This window comes from Aulonocara stuartgranti (genome assembly GCF_965226115.1).
Source record: "Aulonocara stuartgranti genome assembly, chromosome: 14".
Taxonomy (NCBI): domain Eukaryota; kingdom Metazoa; phylum Chordata; class Actinopteri; order Cichliformes; family Cichlidae; genus Aulonocara; species Aulonocara stuartgranti.
The window spans coordinates 18,510,458-18,533,331 of record NC_138950.1 but is presented as its reverse complement, the minus strand read 5'-3'; the positions used below and the strand labels follow the sequence as shown (position 1 = coordinate 18,533,331).

The 22,874-nt window shown below is 41.1% G+C and overlaps 1 protein-coding gene across 2 annotated transcripts in view; it reads right to left on the bottom strand.

Annotated features, from left to right (window-relative positions):
* rsrc1 (arginine/serine-rich coiled-coil 1) overlaps positions 1-22,874 on the bottom strand; it is a 120,137-nt gene that overhangs the window by 25,185 nt on the left and 72,078 nt on the right. For both annotated transcript variants that reach the window (XM_082502807.1, XM_082502808.1), the window contains exon 7: positions 638-709. In XM_082502807.1, coding sequence (XP_082358933.1) covers positions 638-709 — 72 coding nt within the window. The remainder of the gene's footprint in view (positions 1-637; positions 710-22,874) is intronic.

Genomic DNA, 22,874 nt, shown 5'->3' with positions numbered 1-22,874 from the left:
CTCAGAATCCATGTTTTGCAAAGTATAGATGGCGTGTGAAAGCATAAGACGGGTTGCTGATCTGTTAATGTAAACACATTAGATGAGTAACACTGTAAAATCCCCAATGCTGCCAAGCGCGGAGGGATTTCTTGCTATAAGAATGAGCACTATATTTCCTGCTCTTTCACTTCATAGCATTTCAAGTGTTTGCTTTTTTTACATGCCACTAAGCTTTACAAAATATGTCTGAACACACATGCAACAATTTTGCCTTTTTGTTGTTTACCAGTTACACCTGATCCTGCTGATTTTAGACAAACGTGTAGAAACTGAAGTTGAGCAACAGATGTCTTACTGCCCACAATTTTGTCTGTTTTTCGTTTCATGTTTACCACTCCTCAAAATTAATATTGATGGCTCTTAATAGAGAACAAAATATGAACAAAGATTACTAGTAATATAATTAGAATGAACTATTTTATTATTTCCGCTGCTCAATCTTGCCGACGTCTCTAATTTTGCAGTTTTGCTATAGTTAATGGTTCAGGCTTTGATTTTTTTTCTATTTTTCTTTGCCTTGCCAAATTAAAACTGCTTTGGTATTGGTGCCGACATTAACGTGAACACAAAAGCACAACAAACTCTTTTCACTCACCTTCTTCTAGCTTTTTCCGGGCCTCCTCCTCTCTTTTGGCAACTTTGGCCTTCAGGACTTCATCAGTCTTAGCTGAAAGGAAAGAAGTATATCATTTTAATAATCAATTAAACAATTAATAACAATATTAAAGGTATATGATCATTTTGTGTCCTGTAAAAAAATAGAAATAAATTCAGTCCAAACCCATTCTTTCAAATAAATCTGAGCCCCTCTAAAATAAATACATCTCTTTGTGGCCCTTTTTCTGTATTTTGAAACAAACGTGCTCATCGGAGAGGAAATGCAGGCAATTTTCACAGAATTCGTCACTGAATAAACAGTATGCCTGGAAATACACAAAATATGAATGATGCCTTATCCTCCTCTCCATATCAGGCAGCACCCCTTCACTGCTTTCCCTTTATGCTGCTGTAAAAGTCAGCATTTCTTCCTGAGAGGTGTTTATCGTCTTGGCATAATGAAAAGCTTAAGAGAAAGTGAGGCAGCGGGAGTAAACACTCGTCAGGGCATTTTACGCATGTCTCATCATGAATCGTGTTGTCTCCACTCCCTTTTCCGCCACCTTTTCCCCCTGAATAATCAAGATGTTAAGCCACATTAAAGAATATAATGCCGTGTATGGCAGGACTATCAATACTGCCTCTAAATTAATTACATTTCCGTTGCGGCGCATCATTTATTTTGCAGCGTTAGGGCCTCAGCGGAGCCATTCGCCTTTATTGCTATCTCACTTGGTTGATGAGTGAGCTATGTAAAATTGAGTCTCCAATATCATTACACTTAATGAGTTTAAACTTTGAGAAAAAAAAAGGGAAAAAAAGAGGCAGAGAAACAGAAGAAGAGAGTGAGCCGACGAGAACTGAAGGGGGAGGAAGAGAATGAGAGCGCTGCACTGTTTTTGGGGAAGTTAATACAATATAAGAGTGGGTGTAAGTGTTTGTGAGCGCTTACAGCATGTTTGTGTCAGGGCACAGCTGTGGGTGTCCAAATGTGGTTTATTGTACCGCTCGAGGTGTCTGCATATGCATGTGTGCTCAGCGCACGCTTCTCATTTTGTGCCTGACTTTGTGTATTAGTTAGACTGCAAGTAAATATGTTACATAAAAATACAATACATAGGCCCGTGTACGTGTCTGTGTGTGTTTGGATGCAGGAGGCCATGGGTTGTGCCAGTCTCTCTGTGACTGCGCTGCTGTTTTTGTTCAGTAATTGGCGTAGACAAAGAACCCGTCACACTGCTGTTACGGCTGGTTAAGTCTGGAGGTTCCGCATCTTTACTAACAATGACTCTACATGGATGACTGAACCCTCCACTACCTCCCTCAGCTATGGTGGGTGCATGTATGTGTATGCGCATGGGAGCAAGCCTAACCAAATCAACAGCAGCCGATCTATTTCTCTTAGCAAACACAGTCATAATTTAGTAAGTTTGTGTCTGTGTGAATGTGCCAAATGAAAAAAGTAGAGAGGGGAAAAAAGACGATCTGCACCATCCTTCACAAGTTTTCTTGCCTGTGTGTGTGTGTTTTTGTATGTGTGTGTGAACTCCTCTGTGTTCTTCAGTTCACTCTTTGCTCGGGGCTACCGAGAGGCAGGTAGGAGACAGAGCGGTATTGGTGGTGTGATGGAGTGGAAGGGAGACGGGGAGAAAGAGGAGGGAAAAAAGGGAGAGGGAGATCGGCAGATATACGGGGGCCATGTGCGATAAAGGAGGAACTAAAACAGCACGGGAAACAGACAAACAAGCAAAAATAAGAGGCAAAGCTTCGCCTCTGTGCACACAAACGTGTACACAAAACAACAGGAGTGATTTGTCGCCTCTTTTTCTTTGCATGTTTATCCTCCACCTCTATCCCTTCATCCCTCCCCCAACAGGTTCTCTTATCCTCTTGCTCGCTTCTCTCCTTCTGTTTTGCCCTATCCCACCCCTCCTCGTTTTTAATGCTTTCTCTTCCTTCTCTTGCTCATCTCTCCAGTACACTGCGCCTGGGGGCGATAGCAGAAAATCAAACTGTTTATCCATCTCTCATCAGTGCACTGCCTCACGGGGCTCCTGCCCCCTCAAAACAATGAAAGTAGGCCTGAGCGCTGAGCCAGGGATATGATTTAATTACATCAATAAGTAGCTCTGCTTTAAAAAAAAAAGATTAACTACAGAAAAATACATTAAAGCAACATACTTTGCTGCACTAGCATGAAAAGCCTGTTAACATTACAGGTGCAAAATGCATGTAAAATGAATTAACAGCAACAACGCACATAGGCGCATCTGCGCGTAGACGTTGCTTATTGGAAGTATCTTTCTCGGCAACTTAGCGGCTCCAGTTCATTGTCGGATAATTCTGTGATGGACTTTTATTAAAGCAGGTAATAAACGGCCGGCTGTTGGGAAAGGAGAGGCCTTTCACTTCATTTAGACTTCGTTCAGTCTTGGCTGCAGGGGTGGAGGGAAAGAGGAGGGAAGGCAGCGGGAAGGGGCGGAGAGTGTCAGTGAAATCGCATTGTGATTATGAGTGTAATTGCAGCTCAGGGGCCCAGGGGCTATGTAGCTGTGATGGCGCTGGAAGATGTTTTATGCGCGGCAACAGAAAGGAAGAAAGTGTGAAAGAGAGAAGGCAGGAGAGTGGGAGGTAGATGGAGGATGCCAGGATGGATCTTTTTTTTCTTTTTCTTTTTTAAACCCTCTTCTATCTCTTTCCTCCTCCCTACTTTTTCTCTTTCTTCTCTTCCTCCCCCAACATTTTCCTTCACTCCTCTCTTTACTATTCTCTTCTTTTCTCCCCTCTTCTGTTCTCCTCCCTTGGCAGGATTAGCTGGGTCTCGTTAGAGGGGAAATGTAATAATGCTCCCACCAGGTGGAATCGGGCCTGCTCCATTATCAGCCGGGAGATGGATGGGCCGTGTAGGGCCGGCGGGGGCCAAGCGCGCACGCAATTTAGATTCAATAAACTGGCAAAGCAAGACCCCCAATCTGATTTATCTCTTACACGCCGCCAATGCTTGCTGCTACGATGCTGATTCCCTATTACCGCTCAGAGAAGGACTATTCATTGGATGTAAGGCACGGCAGTCAGAGAGGCTTGTCGGGCCCCCGGGACGGCAGCAAAACAGATACAGCAGAGGGTTAATACGTTTACACACAGATAAGCAATTAAATCTAAGGCTGAGGTGAGTTATAGAGTTATTAAGGAGGGATGTGGAGTGGAGAGGGTGGAGGTGGTGGTTATTCAACGCAAGAGTATGCTAGCTTGGGCCTTAGGCCGCATGCAGTAAGTGAGCATTAAAAGTGAGAAAGGCTAGCATATTATAGAGTTCGTGGGGTGAAGGAACGACAAAAGAGCAGCAGTCTGCCCACATTGTTCGATAAACTCAATACAACACTTACAAACTAGCGTGCAGAAGACAGAGTTCATAACTCTGCTCAGACTGGGTATTTGTGCAAGTTTATGAGTGAGTTTATGTATGCAAGTGCATGTCTTCAAGTGTAAGTGGAAATGTGTTGGTGGAATAGGCATATTCATATCCACTGTGTACCTGGCTGCGAGTATGCAGAGCATCACATTTGACTGTCTGTGTTTGTGTGTGTGAGAGAGAGAATGTGTGTGCAAACGCTGTAGTGGTGTTTCAGTGTTGGAAGTGGTGGGTGTCATTCTGTCCAGCCGCCAATCAAAGTGAATCTGAATGTCAGCAGGAGAGGGGGCGTGATAAATCAGCCTCACACCCAACGACAAACAGAATATTAGAGGCAGCGCGGCGCCATTGGAAAAACGTCCCTTCCAATCAGCCCAGCACTTTACAGTGAAGCTCGGCAGCTGGGCCTCCAACCAACACAGCACACCGAAGAGACAGCTAAGACAATAAATAAATAAATAAATAATACACAGACAGGCTGGAGGACAGGCAGACAGACACGTTGACACACTGACGGATAACTGCACTGACAGGCAGAAAGGCGAGAATAAGAAACTTAAGAAAACAATGGGGATGGCAAACAGACATGTGGCATACCGGCAGATGCATAACAGGCCGGGCAGGCACAAAGACAAGACAGACGGACAGACCGACATGCTAATCAGTGGAGAACATTATACTGTCACATTTAAAAATAAAAAGCATTAGGACCATTTTATCATTAAATCTGTAACAGCTTGGAAAACCCAAATAGCTGTGTAGTTAATGTAGCTTGTTACAAAGTCAGATCACCATTTGATGATGAAGAAATATTCTGGAGGCTTTGGAGGAGTAATTCAAACACCACAAAAAAGAGACAATATTTCAGTTTAATACCAAAGCCTCACTGGGCTGACATTTCACAAAATGCAAGAGAGAGAACTTTGGAACTTTTCTCTAACTGTTAAAAAAAATATGAATTCAGGAAATACTAAGAAAAAGCCGGTAACACATGACACATGAGGACGAAGGAAAAAAACAGACTTTGGCTATCTACGAGACATCTATCTGAGGGAGTAATGTGATTATGCACTGCAGGTTTGGAGGTGAGAGTGATCATGGGAAGACGCAATATCCCGAGCGACCACTAGGTGGCACAGTCCGCAGTCAACACAGGCAGAATGCTTTATCCAGGCCTGGATTTTATGTGCATGTCTGCAGGTGCCTGTGGGTCTATCAAAACCAGCTCACTTAGGCCTCATAGCTGTAAACTGTAATTTGATATGATTGAATGGGCAGAGATGAAACGATACTACATAAAGTCATTTAAATATTTAACACCAGAACGCGTGAAATTATACAAGGGGGAGGCTTTATTGTGGCAACAGATAATTTTTGGTATTTGGGCCTTGAAAAAGGCCTTCAGGTCACAATAACGTGAACAAAATCGTAATCAATTCACAAAATTCCTGTTTATGAATGAGTGCGACTCAATCAGATGTCTCTAAAAGCCATTCGAGAACAAATCTTGTAGGCACTGAACTTCGATGATCCTTATCACAAGCTTCTCTTAGCTTCTCTCGTCAATCTGAATTAATGACGCACATGAAATATTTACAAACTAAACAATTAGACAACGATATCTTACAAAAAAATCAATGAATTATTCATCTGCAGTCGTCTGAAAAGCTTTTTTTTATTTTGCTGCTATATCGTGATGCTGGGGGGGATGCATCAATTAGGTCTTCTGTTCCTGTGGTGTAATGGATGCTTCAGTGAAGAGTTATTGTCTAAATGACAGAGCCAGATGTAAGATGCCGGTTCTGTAATGCTGCCATGTTGTTGTGACAGATTGACATGCTGATCTCTACACTATGAAGTCATAAGGACTATTTGGATCCTTCATCTCAGTATGTGAAGAATTTTGACTTTCCCTACTTTTCAGTGTCAGACTCAACACCCAAAACTCTCCTCCTCCTCCTCTTCTCAACATTTGTTCTTTCATTTTTTAAAAACAGCCTCTTAACTCCAGACACCTGGGCTCCATGTTTGTATTTTCATTTCAGTGATCACGCTGAGATTGCATCTGTCAAACTCAGAGGAAAGGAATTAAGAGGAGTTTTAGCTAAAGGAAAAACTCTGGATCGAATTTATATCTTTGCATACTGAGAACAAAAGCTCGAGGGAACTGATATATGCAGTAAATCTCAAAACAAAAAGTCCAACATCTTCCTTTTCACAGCCTATTTCCCAAGATAGAGCGTACCCAGGCCAAAACTTTGATCTTTCACACTGCAACCCTTTGTCCACATCACATAGGAACGATTTATTTCAAAGCTGAAATGATTAAAAACAACGATTTTCATCACAAATGAATTACATGGAGTAATTTCTAATGTAAAAATGCCAGAAATGACATAATGATGTTGGTACTTACTGGTTTTGAACCATTTTCTAGTCAAAACAAGATGAGAGTACGTGTATGTGTGTTAAAAACAATACCTCAAGTAGAGCAGGGCGATATGACCAAAAATATTTATCACGATATACATTTGAAAATTTGCGATAACGATATAACTGACGATATAATTGACACTAGACAAAATGCTTTACAACTCCACAACTTTATTAGTGGAAAAAAAACCATCAATGTATTTTCACTTAAACAAGCAGCTGTTTTTATGTGCATTAAAGTTATATAAAAATTTAACAGTACAAATGCAAATTCCTTGTTGTCAGTTAAACCAAAATGCATTTCCAGTGGAAATTGGCCGACATATCCTCAGCATAACCCTGTATAATATCCACAAAACTTAGAAAAAGGTTATACACACACAATATGGTAATATTATGTTGAAGCACAGTACGTATCACTCCGCGAGGCTCCTGCCTACGATTAGCCGTAATGCTCTGACAATCCATCAAGCGGTGCGGCTTCGTAGCTTAGCAAAGTCGTACTAAAACGTCTGACAGATTTTCGAGCGCTGCGTACGACATAAAATCGTTTCGAGGTCAGTAAACACAACCAGAATTCATACATAAGGCACACAGGATTATAAGGGGCACTGTCGATTTTAAGAAAAATCAAAGGATTGATTTTAAATGCGTCGTATTTTCCAAAAAACACGGTAATAACGACGGCCTGCTAGCATGCTCTACCAAAAATAATGCTTTGTTGTGTATCTGATGGACGAAAGCTAAACCAGTTCCACACCACTAAAGTTGCAGCATTTTTACAAACCAGTTCTGGTTCATCCGTTTCATTCAGTGATCCGCTTTCACTCTTCTCATTCTCCGTCGCCAGCACGCCTTTTCCTCCATGTGCATATGAAAACAAAGGCACTGCGCATGCGTGTTTTACCCATATTCTATCGCGATATTTCATTTTCTTATCATTGCCCAACATTATACCGGTATTACCGTGAACGGTATGATATGGCCCAGCCCTAACCTCAAGTCACCCCAAAAGTTCTGCAATGTCAACACTCATAATGTGGTTGAATTTTTCATTTATTGACTAATAAATTAAAATTTGCCTATGCTGACAGATCAGTATACATCAGTGGGGCTTTAACTCCAACAGATCCAGAAACCACAGGATTAAAATAAATGTAATAACACTGCTATTTATCTATGTTATGTGGACTTTATCACAGCTCAGTGTCAGAGCATAGTCTTCCTGAGCAGCAAATAACAGATGACAGTTGCTGTTATGGAGCCATGTGTAGCTTCAGATCTTGAATATATTGTTTAGCATTAATGATGCCTTCACAAATGTGCAAGCTACACAAAGTGTGGACTACTGCACCCCCTTATTATCACTGATGTGTTGGTTTTAACTGTGGGATTTTTGCTTTCTGCTTTAGCCTCCAAGATGCAATGTGCATCCAGCTATTTGTTTCTGTGCATAATAGAGTTTAATTTGCATTTGAGAATGCAGTGGGAAGCTGTGTTGAATTATGGTGTTTTTCAGAAGTTTTTCTGAGTACGTGCAGTAATTTCCACTACAGAATCCTGTCTGTTTTTAATGCAGTGCTGCCTGACAGCCTGAAGATCACAACCGTTAGCCTAACACACAACAGTATCTCCAGATTCTCTGAAAGGTTCTTTGATATTATGTAGTATAGATGATGCAACCTTCAAATTCTTCAAATTTTTATATTAACTCATTCACTGCCATTGACGTCTATAGCCGTCAATGGCAGTGCATGAGTCAATGGGTTTAACTCATTCACTGCCAATGGCTGGCAGTGAATGAGTTAAGAAACTTTATTCTTAAATAGTTCAACTGTTCGCCGACACGGTCTTTCACAGAATATTGAATCCCTCTCCAATTTTACTTCGCTGATGGCCGTTTTATACCCAGTTATGTCACTTACCTGTGGTCAATATTTTACTGGAGCAAAACTGGTCTTTTGCCCCATGAGGCCAAACTTTTTTGAGAGGTATTGAAAAAAAAAACTAAGTTTCAACATCTCATATGTTGCCTTTTTAATTAAATAACAGTTTTAAATGACAGTGTCACTGCATTCATGAAAAAGGACTTGAATGAATGTGTGAGAACAGGTGAATGAAATGTGTTGTTTAAAGTCCTTTGAGTGCTCAAGCAGAAAGGGAAAGCACTATATAAGAACTAGTAGATTTACCAAATTAATTGCACATTTAAAATAATTTATAAGTGAGGCTTAATAATAAGGTTGATCAATACAAACACCATGTTTGCCCTATTGGGGTCCAGGTCTTATTTCCTTTGGGCAAAATCTTTCACAGGAGGTCTGCCGATGAGCACCGGCTTCATTAAGGCCAGGCGAGGAAATAACAAGGTAAGCAGTGGGGTCTTCCTGATGCATGTGGGTGGCTTGGACCAGTCACCCCACCTTGCCCTTTAGACTCAAGGGTGAAAATGTATATCAGGATTCGCGGGATAACAGGCCCTGGACCCTGGACCAGAAAGGAGAATTGCGGAAAACCTTGGGATGAACAGAGGCCTGCAGCGGTCATAGAGATCAGAGAGTGACGTTACTCTAAGGACCATACACTGCCACAGGCTGTTCACACACATGCACACATAAACACACCTTAACACACAGAAGACACACACAGAAGTGCCTCATATACTCATATACACATACAGGCCTTGGGGGGGGGGGGGCTAACAACAAAGCCTCTATATGATAGTTACAAGGTCAAACAAAGTTCAACCTTGAAACCTCGGTATGGAAATCTCATATATACATTGCAAATACTTTAAGTGCTTCCAGTGCATACTAAAATATCCCATTTATATGTGTGCCTCTAATATTTAAAATGACAGATTTAGTGGTTTCATAAGAGGGCGGGAATGTCTTTGAGACAAATACAAAAGTTTTGTAATTAAGAACTTCGCACTAAGTGCATGTGGGTAAGTGCATAACAGAGGTCTTGAGAGGGCAATCAGACCAATCCATAATGCAGGGATCACACGGTGAAATATTAAGCATCCCGGGGCCTCTGAATGACATCTCACCCTCAACTTCAACCCTGCCACTTCTACAAATGCCATCGTCCCCCCTTTACAGATATCTAGTTTTTCCTTTCTTCTTCTTCATGTGCTTTCTTCTCCTCTGCGATCTCTCCCTAACCTTTTCTACTCTCCTGCCCCTTTTCTATTTTTTAACCTTTCAATGTATTTGTGCACTTGATTCATATCATCTTGAGATGTTATATCAACATCACAATTTAATTTTTTTTAAAACTGGCCATAGTAATGCCTTTTTAGGAAATGGAAAGGTAGTGACATAAGTTTCCATCACTAAATACTGTGCACCCCTGAGCTCACACTGGCAGCAACTTAGTTGTGTCAGCAAGTACCTTTCACTTGTTTTTCTCATTTGTTGGAAACGACCAATTTTTAGGGGAAAACGCACAAAGCAGAGCCGGTTGCTACTAAGTTTGCAATAAACCGATGATCCTGGATGTCATTGATTATTTCTCATGTTCTCAATTTAAAAAAAGTTCAGTTATTTTGTGAAGAAAAAGCAGGAAATAATTAGTATTCTTACATTTTTGATCAAAAAGGAAACCTAAAAGACCCAAGACCTAACCTAAAAGTTATAAAAAAAGTAGAAAAATAGAACCTAATGTCATTTATGCATGTTTCATATGCTCTTTGTTACAATAAACACTACAACCAAATGTGGATCCCTCTGCCAGCTGTTACTCCACTCTGTTGCTTCACACTCAGGTGATCCCGGTCTTAGAACGCACATTCAAAAATTAAAGGAGCACAGCTAATGATTTTTATCTCTCCACTGAGGTGGTCCAGCAGTCCCACCATGTGTGTCTGCACAGGTTTATGCTTTACCTTTTTGCACATACGAGCGGCTCACAGTCACACTTTTTCTTGTGCCCAATTGGCAACCGTCCCTCTGACATGTGGTTTTCTTGAGTTGCTGTGTGCCATTAGCGGCAGTATCTCCGGACGCTTCATAACAGACTCTACAGATGGGAAGTCACTACATAAACTAATGATCTCAGAGCCCGCTTAATCCAAAAATATATATAAGCACAATTCAAATGCATGTGTTCAAATCTGAGTAAGTGTCTGTCTCTACAAATAAATTTGGAGCCCTTGTCAGCAAGAATGCATGTAAATTATACACATTTAATCCTGTCTTGTAGTTTGCCTCTAAAGACCAGAATAGAAATTATTACAACAGTAGTGCAATTATTGTTGAGTCTGTTGATTGCAAAATTTCATTTTTCCCAAATTAAACAAGGATGCCGTAAGTCCAGAACAGCTGCACAAGAAACAGAAACAATTCATTTGCAAAAGCATTGAGTGTGATTATGAATTTGTGTGCTCTACAATGTCAGGGCCAAAATATTCTTGCCTAGTGTGTGTATGTGTGTGTCTGTGTGTTTATATCTGCTCATTTATTCCTGTGTGAATGCACTTCAGCATGCTGTTGAATGGCGGAGAATAGGCTCTGGTTCCCATGCTGAAAGCCTGTTGGATGCCATTGTAATGGCACACCACTGAGTGTGTGTCTCATGTGTGTGCAGGCGGTTACAAAGGGGGTAGATGGGACTAAATCTATGAGGACCCCCGCACATGAAAGGTAAACTCAAGCCGCTAATCGCAGCGCTGACACAAGGAGGTTCAAAAGGGCGGCCACTTAGAAAAAAGGCAGGAGAGGCGGGACCCTGCCAGCATCAATAGGACCCAGCACAACTGACCACATTACAGGAACAAACACACACTACAGAAAAGACATACAAACTTGGTGGTCTCGGGTACTCCCAGTCCACTCTTTGGTCTGGACTTCATGAATGACGAGTGTGTGTGTGTTCGTGTGCACGTGGTTCTCCTCAGAAAGATTATTTAATTTCATGTCACAAATTCTGTCGAGCCACAGTCTGACAGACAGTGCCCTCAGTGTAGCTGGCTACAGCGATTTCTTTTCTTTCTTACAGGAAAAAAAAATTAATAAGTGATTACAATCCTAAATTATGCACTTTGAGACACAAGATGACTGATAGCAGCAAATCATCAGAGACAAAACTGAAGGTGAGAGCGAAGAAATAAAGTGCAGCATTGCACTGAGTCCAGGAACATATTTGACAATTAACACTGAAATATCAGCTCATAAGTCATGATTAAGGAAAACCAAAAGGAGGAATGCATTTAAAAAAAAAGTAGAGTGGGGTAATGAGGGAGACAGCCTGGCCGCGGGAGCAGCAGACGCAAGAGAGAGGGAGAGAAAGAAGGAGGTAGACTGGACAAATGACAGCCCCCCCCCCCCCCCCCCCCCCTTTTAAGGCACTGTTCTGCACTCTCTTTCCTCTTTCTCATCTCTTAATGCTTATTTTCATCACTTTGCTTAAAATATTGATAATCAATTAGCACTACGTCTGTTTTGCTACAGAATCTGTGTCACGGTCTATCACTCTGTCAGAGCCAATTCGCCACTCATTCAAAGTTCATTTTTCCTTGGCGGCTCTGTGCCTTTGGAGGAGTCATTACGCGGGGAACATAGCCCGGGGTGCAATCACCTATTCTCTTTCATTACTGGGGAGATGGAGAAGGTGAGAGAGATTATTAGAACTTTGGAATGATCACAAAGCTTCACGCCGCCTGTCAGATCCCCCCTACGTGTAATTCATCTGGCCTCCCTCCCTTCCTCCAACCCCCGACTTACCCCCTTCCCTTCCCCTCTCCCTCATCCCACTATCCCTCCTCCCCCAGCCTCAGCCAGGGGTTTGGCCACAGACATTATTCATGAACATCTGCAGCGCACTGAATATTCCACAGCTTCTGCCGTGATGAAAAGGGAGCTGCCCCTTTGACTCGAAAATTAACATGCCGGCACAGAGATTATGGACGTGCCGCTTCATTCCAAGCCGAGCTGGGCCACGCTGCGACCGGCCAAGCTGACGGTTCAGGCTGGGCTGAGCAGAGCAGAATAAACGACGCAGGTGGAAGAATTTGCTCTTTGTAACGGTGTGCTGTCAGTTTCAGTGGTTAACAGAGGAAACAATCAAGTTATTAAAATTATTATTTTATTTCAAAGGGATGAGAGCGACCGTGGTCTTGGTGCACAAACATGAACTGTCATGAAAACACACTCAAACCTGACGCTCCTAGGAGAGAAGCCCTCAACTTTGTAGACTAGAGCCTTCATTATCTCAGGTACAATTTAATAGATCTAACTGCAGTTCTATGAGAAACACAATAAGACTTTCTATAAGCTATTAGCCAGTTATTTATCAAATATTTTCATTTTGTCTATGTAATATGCAGGATAAAATAGAATGTACTAACCCAGAGACACTGACCTGAATAGGTTTGATCAAAAACAACAAATATCAAAAGATTTGGCAATTTGTGTTCAACTAATTGATTAATCGAATAATAACAGCTGCAGCTCCATTTCAAAGACCGGCGATAAAGCTGGGTCAAAGCTAAAACGTTCCCTCGTAAACACCTCGTTGCACACTCTCACCTCTGCGCATCTCTTGCTTTCATTCTCTCATAGGCATCTCTACATGAAAGCTCAGCCAGAGCACGGAGACCCTTCCTCACTCACACCAGGAGCACCACTGCTGGAAAGAAGCCAAGCATCCTCCCTCTTTCTGTCTCTCTTATGTTCATGTGTGCCGTCCCTTGCCCTCTCTATGTGACATACCACAATGTGTTAAAAAGACCCATTTCAATCACTTTTTGGTTAAGAAGTTGGATCCAAACACGGGTGCTCTAAGGTAAACCTCTACACTACCTCATAACTACGCAATTTGTACATGATTCCTTGATATGATGCCAAAAAACTAGGAGACTAAGGAATTCCCTGTTGAGTGGAATTACCTTGCCATAACTTAATCATCTTCCCGTACGGCAGCAGCCTATCAGAACAATCTTCACTATTACCACAAATGTTATAAACACGCAATGTGCAAACCAGGAAAATGCAATAAAATCAGACTAACTACCTGAATTTTTTTAACCATAAGAATATGCGTTGCCTATAAACATCTCTAAATACACCAGGCTGTCTTATCACCAAAGTAAATGTACAAACTGGACCACAAAGGCAGAAAACAGAAGAAAAGATCAAGAATATAAGCAGCGAAACATAATGTAAAGAGAGAAAATGCACTTTAACACATCTGAAAAGGGGAGCAGTTGGAGGGTTCTGACACGGGCTGGAGCGAGACTTTGCACTGCCTCTTGTTGATTGTGAATGGCAGAGCAAGTTTACTCTGGCAGTTGGATCCAAAATGGAGTCTGACAGCTTTGTCAGGGAGTTTGAGCAGCTCAGTGGCAGGGCAGGAATCGGGATGATTCCATCCCTTTCATCTCCAAATCGCCGGCGTACGTTCGTGAAACCTCCACGGTAATAAAAAAAAAGAGAGAGAGGGGGAAAAAGAAAACCAGCCTGGCATAGCGTCGGGGATGACAAGCGATTTTTTCGAAACACTTGTCAAAATGGAACACAGAAATAAAGCAAAAAAAAGAAAAGGGAGCAAAGAACGGGAGAAATGGCAGACCAAAGTCTGAACGAGCCAGACGCAGAACAAACATGTCAGGAAATGTTAGCACTCACCTCAAAAAAACACCAATATTAATAATCCTAACAGCCATTCCTATCTTTTTCTTTCTCTTCCCCTTTCTTTTCCTTTTGCTCCTCAAGATACTGCTGCATTAAAACCCTCTGTGTACCATCACCCTGGCCTCTATACAATCTGACCACCTTTGCAACCTTTCAGTCTCTTATTTCTTTTTTAACAGATCTAAAAATATTACTACTGTCAGGAACTTTAAACGCTCTCATGGCCTGTTTATTCTGTCTTTGAGTTTCACGAACAGTTCGTTCTCCAAATTCTTTACTTTTCTTCGGGAGAGTCTGAGGAGAAACAGCTGAGAAATGTAAAGACAAGCCTATAGCTTGTGCTTGAGAGGAGAATAAAGGAAGTCTTACTCGTACTGCTTTGTACTGTTACGCTCCCATATCTTTATCCCTCTGATCCCTCCTGCCTCTATCTGCCTGCCTCGGGTTTTTTTTTTCTTTTTCAATTTACAGGATTTGTCTCTGTGTGTCTGACAGTGAGAAGGATGAGGTACAAAATTAATCTTTATCCCCGTTTTGTTGTGTTTCCTCCTCGTCAACAATGCATGTCAGTAATTAGCTGGCCAGTTTGGTTCCAGGCTTTTCGATGGGTGCCTCCGTTTGCCAACTTCTGCCTTTTGTTCTTGCCACACAATACCGCCCACTCGCCCTCGGTGTCTCTCTCCCTCTCTCCTCTCCCTGCCTCACACCCACACAGGGCGTTACACAATCTATCCAAATGTGCTTCGCTTTAAAACCCCATTACTTAGCCCCTCTTGTTTTGTTCAACACAATTAAAAGAACAGACCATTCATGAGAACTTAGCGAGCCGCGCTCTGCCCCTGTCTTCCCTCTCCTCTCTTCTGTGGTTCAGCGTTGGCCGAGGAGTTACTGTGAACAGGCCAGCTTAGTTCCCCTAATTCCCTGGGTTTTGTTTGCATATAGGCTTAGTTTGGTTCCATTTGAAACTACTCAATGCCATGCCTCACCCCCTGGCTGTAACCAGACCAGTGAGCAACTTTAAAGATCAGCCAGCAGAATGGAAACAGGGAAGTCTGCACACAGACACACAGCTGACGAGCCCTTACAAGGTCAAAGGGGACCAGCATCTAAGCACTGACACACTTCAAAAGGGTGGCAAACTAAGTAATGACAACCTGGCCAGAGTTTGGCAGAGGGTTTGTGAGTAATTGTAGGCTGCTGGCATCTACACAAGTGTGTTAGCCTTACAAGACAGGTTTAACTCAAAGATAAGTCTATGGGTTAGTTGTAGCCAGAAGGTCCAATCTGATCCACAGTGTGATTTAAAGAGGCATCCATAGAAAGTATGAAGTACAACTACGCTTCCAAAAACACTGGGACTCTGCAAATAAAAACAGAATGCAATCATTTGTAAACCATTCAAACCCTTAAAAACCTTAAAACAGTGATGTTTTGTTTATTATTTGATGATATTAACATCTTTCAAGAACTCTGTGACAAAGGTCATCAGATTCTAAAAACATCTGGTGGAACATCTGCCAGCAATTCTTCTATTGTGATACTAAATTTACTGTTTGTACAAAATGTCACAATAGGCTTTTAGAAAATCAAGATTGTACTGCTTACTGAAGCCTCAGACATTTTTTTTTTGGTAATGAACATTTTTGGTTTAGTTAAGTTTGGCATTTTCTTGTGTTGAATGTAAAAATATAAATGGTCTTTCCAGGACACACTAATTAAAATTTCAGAACAATACATTTATCTTTTTCCAAGAAGCTGAAGATGATTACACTCTGTAAACTGACAATAATGACAGGATAAGTTTAACAATTTCAAAAAAGATTTATTCACCACAAACACAGAGAAACATCAGCTCAATGTTACGCTGTTATTTGTCAAGGTGAAGGCCTCAAACTGAATTACATGATCACCTGAACGTCCATGTGTCTAAATACAGTAGATACAGAGGCCTGCATTTAGCCTTTGTTACAGAAGAAGACTGGCACTGCCCACCAAATGACAGGTGTGATGCTATGGGCGTGTTGTCTCAAGTTGGAGAAGGCCCTATAATTTACTCCTGACAAGGCTTTTAAGAACAAACACGAATAATAGCTTTAAAGTAGAAACCAGGAAACTGTTAATGTGTGCGTGCTGGCTCCTGACAGCGAGCACAGCAAATATCCACCTTGTTTCTTTTTTTCCCCCCCAAACAGCAACACAGAGGAAATACAATCATCTAAGAATGCTAAACATGTGCAAAATGCTGAGAAGAATCAGCAAAATTTAGACGTTCCATTAGCATTCATAATCAGACATCTGAGCCATGTTTTCCTCCTGTTGCATCACAGTGCAAGAACCAAGTTAATCACCTCAATCTGACAGCGACACATATCAGTATCACTAGTGTGCATTTAATGAACCAAAATCCCAAATAGTTCTGCTTCACACAACACAGCTTGGCTGCATTTGTGCTCACTGGATGAGGGCTCTTTGTTGTGGTTAGAAAATTAGGTTTAACTCATTTTGTCGTTGAAAATCGGTAACAACACCAAAGATAGTTTGTATTAATCATTTGACCATTGCATTCGGGCAATCCTGTTTAAGCTTAAACCACTTAATCATGTTAATTAATAAAACAACCCTTTCCTAATAAGATAACACCAAACTTACATATATTAATGTGATGGATTGTGTGTAAGAAATTGAATTGTTTGGGGAAGACTTCAATTGCTTTGACTTAATATTCATAGTTATCCAAACAGCAGCAACTGTTGCAAGTTTGGAGAGAAGGCAGTGTAAGCCAAAAAGGGTATGATTTGTTTTCCACTCCATGTAACTACTACTGCTAGTACGAACGTTTCCCTGTTTCTGTTGATGTAACCCTTTGTGTGAGTTGATATTGATGTTCCTTCAAATATAATCCCCCCCCCCCCCGCCCTCAAAAAAGGGGGTAAAACACAGATAGAAGAATAAAACTGGCTTAGAACCACTAATTACATCAATGCTGAAAGGAAATCATTGATCAACGGTATTATGGGAAATTAAACTGCTCCCCAAAACTGGATCAAAGTGAATGAAGTGGCTTAGTGGGGTTTCACTTGGGCTCTACAGATGGGAACCAGGATTATCACCCCCAGACACACACACTCACACCAAAACACACATCATGATAGTGATGCTGTAGTATGTTACAGGCTCAAATGATGGACACATGTTTTCCAATGCTGTTCACACTTGCATGCAAACCAAATTTTGCTTGCTTTTATCAACATGCGCCTTCAATCAGTCCACGCTAAATCATCCAAACTCTGCAAAACCTCAAACTTTACATGCTCTGTCAACACAGTTACTTCAACACAATGATGCAAAGAAAAATAACTGTTTTAAAATGCAGGCCTGGGCTGGTGTGCACAGGCCTTCTGTGGGGTCGTCCACTGGGAGAATGAATAAAAGAAAGGGGCCCCTGCTGGTTCATCTATCCATTTATTAGTGCCCCTAGACCAAAGTAATCTGTTTCTCCCGTCCCAACAGCTTCACCACTGGTCCCTTAAGGGCGCCTGGCCTGCTGCTAAGAGACCTCTCTAAGTGTAATTAGTGGCTCCCAAAGCTGCAACACACATACAAAGAAATAATTCTGGTACTTTTCAGACCAATGATTAGATTTACGTGGCCTGCAGTTTTTCAGATATTTACTTGATTAAGAAAAGATTTCCTGATTTTGCCTACCACTCTAATAATAGATACATTGTGACAATATGTGTGATTCATGTACATGTAGCACCTAGAGGAGCTAAAAAAGAATCTACGTTTAAGCTTAAATACTTTACAGAAAGAGGGATATGACTGGGAATCTTTAACTTTTGCGTCTTCCCTATTTTGACTTTTGTATAGAAAGTGCACACCAACATGTGTGAGTAATACAGTACAACAACAGTTGGACACTTGGTCCCTTAACAACAGGAGAAGTCAAGGGTTAATAAGATGAAGGTATTAGAGCTGGCCTTCGCTTGAAGCAAACTAGTACTTAAGGGAGGCCAACTGTTTAAATGGAGGTAAGGGCTCACACTTTCCATTGGCTTATGGTCAGAAAGTTAGAGACACACTGATTGACCAGCCAGGGACTGGAACCATTTTCTACCATCTAGCTGATTTCTGGCCTAGATTGATTTCTGTTCAATTATGAGCCAGTCCGTTTTATGCATGAGCAACACGGGCACTGCAGCACACACACTCACAGTTTCATGCTAAAGTGTGTTTAGCATGGAAGCTAAGACATAATATTTGTGACAACAAACTTAATCAGGCATTTAATTCACCTTCACCCAGGAGAACAATGACATTTTAAAGAAGCTAACAAAGGCAAAGTGGCTAAAGTTAATGCTATCCAGCAGCCTCGGTATGAGCAAAGGATTAAAGCAGCTACAAGGACAATCATGTAGACGAGTGAAAAAGATAAAAGTAACACTGCAAAAACGTGCAAGTAACTAACATTTTTTGCGTTACATAAATCAGTTGCACCTGCTTTTGTTCGGTAAGTTCAAATGTGTCAGGTAAAGGTGCGTGTACAGCTGCTCATTTTCAGTTGATTATTTGTAGCTATTTCCAGTAGCAGAGCATTTTCTTTTCTTTTCTTTTTTTAACATACTTAGTGCAGTTTTAGAAAATTTTACAGTTCCTCTAAAATATATATATATATTTTTTTTTTAAATAAAAATAATATTTCATATTTTGTTGTATGTATTTGCTGTCGGTTATTTACTCCATCACTTTTAAACACTTGTCTAATAGCAAACTGTGTGGACATGATGACGACAATGGTAGGAGCTCTATTGTCAAAGAACCAACATAAATGGATAAATATTGATCTGATTAGTTCTGAAATCAGTCGGACCAATTTTGAAATAAACACCCTGAAAAATATTTAACCAACATGTACACTTCCAAATATGTAAGACATGAAAACAGAGCCCCTGAATACAATTTCTGCACCTAAAATGATGTGTCAATAAAAAAATCTGTGACTCACCTGTGGGATTATATGTTACCTAAGGCTTGTCCCTTACTGCCCAAGGGGTTCGCCACAGTAGATGGATCTGCATGTTTGATTTGGCATAGATTTTAAGCCAGATACCCTTCCTGATACAATCCTCTCATTTATCTGGGATTGGGACTGGGAGGACACAGGAAAGACGATGAGGAGGCAAGGTGGTGGAATGAGGGAGTACAGGAAAGTATTCCAAGTAAGAGGTTAGCAAAGAAAAAGTGGGATAGTTAGGGAGATGAAGAAGTAGACAGGAGGTGCGACATATAGCAAAGAGAGAGATGGAAAAGGCTCAGTGAGTTACTGTGTGAGAAAAAAAGACAGACAGGCAGAGAGCTGGAAAGCTGGAAAGGATGTGCAGCAGGTTAGTTTAAATAAAGGATAGAGATGGAAATGTATTAACAAGTGAAGATAGTGTGTTGAGAAGATGAACCATACCATGAAAATACGGAAAATGAATTGTTGAAGCTACGCTAGGAAGAGAGGTGATGATCAGCGAGCAGCAATAGGGCTTCATGCTAAGAAAGAGCACTACAGATGTGATGTTTGTTTTAAGAGTATTGATGAAAAAGTATTGGGATGGTATTGGCACTGTATCATTATGGATTTAGAGAAAGCTTATGCTAGGGTGCCAAGAGAGGAAAGCCAGCTCAGACTTGATTGATCAGTAGAACTTGAAATCAATGTGGAGACTAGAAAACCTTGAAATTGTTCTTAATACTTACGTTTTGGATATCTGTTTATAGCAATTAGTGTGCAACAAATAATGCTTTTATAATTAGATTTCACGTGGGAAACTTTGCACTTGTTCTAATACTGTATTTACTATGACAATGCGATTTATGAGTGGTGTTTTCATGGTCAGCAGTTAAAACATTATACCCCTTAAACCTTGTTCAGATTCAAAATCATGTGCATAAACATCCACTGATAAGAACATTTGGCTCAGTCAGTACTACCTCTCCAAAGGTAACCCCAAAACCACCTCAGTGGTTCCAGCAGCTGCAGGAAGTTACAGCAAAAATCTCTGAAAACTCAATAATGACACAGAGGAGCTCACACGGAAACACAGCAAGCAGCCACTTAGTACAAAGTTAGCTACATCAACTCCACTTGTACTTACATTGTGCCCCAATCTACTTACACTGGCAAATCCAGGGCTTACATTACGCAGAAATAAGCACTGATATTGGCAGAATGGGCTTATCCAGTCATTGTTTTAACTGGGCTTTTCTGAGAGAATTTTCAGGCCTACTGTTTAAAAAAGAAAATATTGAGGACAAAAATAAAGTAGTCGTTGGCCACCGTCTTCAGGAGATGGAGTTCAGGGGATTCAGAGGGTGTTAAGATGATTTGGAGGCCTTTTCTCCTATCAGATCATCTAAAATGTAAGTGATTACACCGGTAATCAGCTGCAAGCCCACACTGGCACAGTCTGTGTTTAAGAGATAAAGGCAGAGAGAGTTAAGAATGAAGAGAGAGCCAGAAAATGAGAGACCTATGAGATACACAACGGAAAGAAAGAGGAGTAAGAAGGTGGCAGATTATTTCTCAATATTATCACACGCCAGGATGGCCATTCTCCCTCTACTTCAGCTTTCTCTCTCACACTCTTGCTATTCAGAGATTCATTTGTGCTTGGCCAAACAAATAGCTGACACTGGCTCATCAAAGCTTTGGATTGGCAGTCTGGGCCAAGTGGGGCTGTTGACAAGCGAGGGCAGTGAAAGCAGAGGAGGAGAGGAAAGAGCAAGACAGAAAGAGAAACAACAGAAATCCCTACTGTAATTCCCCAAACTGTAATCCACTGGGTTTAATGGCGTATGTGTGTGTGTGTGCGGGGATTATACATTTATCATCAGTGCTCATCCCTACTCTCATACCGTTGTGTGTGTGTGTGTTGGTGTGTATGACAGGAGAAAAGCCAACTTGTATAGAAGGCCCAACAATGCCAGTAGAGGGATTTAATCCCTCACGCTCTATCATATAACCACATATCTTGGCCAATTCAGAATAACAACTACCCCATTCAAGGTGGCTGATCCCACCGATTAGCCCTGAGATGGAGACAACCCCCAAAACACACACACACACACACACACACACACACACACACACACACACACACACACACACACACACACACACTTTCCTCCGCATCTCTACCACAAGTCAAACATACTGCACATTTTGTCAAAAGTGAGGATCCCTCCCTCTTGCTACTGTGTGTCCATCAGTCTTTCACAACTCATCTGTTTCTCACTATTAGTAAACTGGTTCCAGAAGGAGTAATCAAGACTCCCATAAGCTTGTTGAAGTCCATAACCTCCATCAACTCAAGGTCAAAGGTTACACCTGGGTGTGTAAAACCCTGGCAGGTTTTTTAACGCAGAAAGGCGACTTAAAGGTTTGCTGCTGTTAGAAACAAGATTACACATTTAATTCACCAATGCAGCACAAACGATCTCAGATATAAAGATTGTATACAAACCTCTCTCTCTTTCTTACACACGGATTAGGTGTGTGTTTAGGTCTCCTTTAGAGACACAGGAAATCAGAGGTTTACAGTATTAGCAAAGCAGATTACAAAAATAGGTGACGCTAGTGAGGTTAACCCACATCTGCAGGACTTTCAAGCCAAACAGAGGCTTTGCTTGGCTCAGAATCGACATTTGGAGGGGAACTATACAAAGCACCGAGTATGATTGGTATGTACAGTAAATGCAAATAAGACTATCCCCTTATTAGACATCAGGCTACTTGATAAACAATAATGTGTAGAATGTTTCCTTGAATAAAAAGCCAAATTATTTTCATAACAACATTCAAGGAGGGAGGTTATGAGGGTGGATGAAAGCTTTTTGAAAGGGGCACCAAAAATCTTTCTATCCAGGGAAAAAACTCCATATTCAACTAGTGCGAAACACCCCAAAACACTTGTACTCGATTTATGCTTTTGTAGGGAATCTACTTCATAATTTGTGATTCGAGGAGAACCTCCTTTTCACCCTACGCCATAACCTGACCTGCACCTCCCAAGAAACGTAATTACATGTTAGGTTAACTCCGCCCACAATGATGGAATGGTGTGGAAAGTTGCGCTGTAAAGTTAAGAGGGGTTTCTGGCTCCGTTTTAAGTTAGGATGTAGATTTCCAGCAGAAGTCTATATCAAGCTTTAGAGACAGATTTACTAAGGAGTTGCACCAGCGCAAACTGGGCTTTAAAGCATTAAAAAAAATATACTGTCTGTATTAACAAAGAGCGTGCAATGACAAGATTGCGTGTACAAGGTGGGAACTCTGACAACTGACCCTGTTACATATGTATTACGGTTAAAATACAAGGAGAGGAAACCTAATTTGCTACATTTTGCAATTCACAATTTACTGCTAATTACGCCAATATTTTATGCCTAAAATAGGCATGTTTTATTTTTTTGTACTTAATATTAAAATGAACTGAATGCACATTTAAAAACAGCACAAAATTTGTAAACCCGTGAAAGTAATCACACCTATGAGCACTATTTGAGGATTGCACTTTTTAGTAAATAGCTTGAAGTAAGAATGAATCAACATAATAAGTATGAGTATCTGACCACCTGTGGTTGAATATTTTGAGTAGTTAGTGGAAAAGCCTTACTTGTTGATCAAAAGAGTGATCATTCATGCCTCTATGTTTAAGTATTTGGCAGATAATTTGTATTATACAGTAGCCAGTCGCCGGTTCACTGGT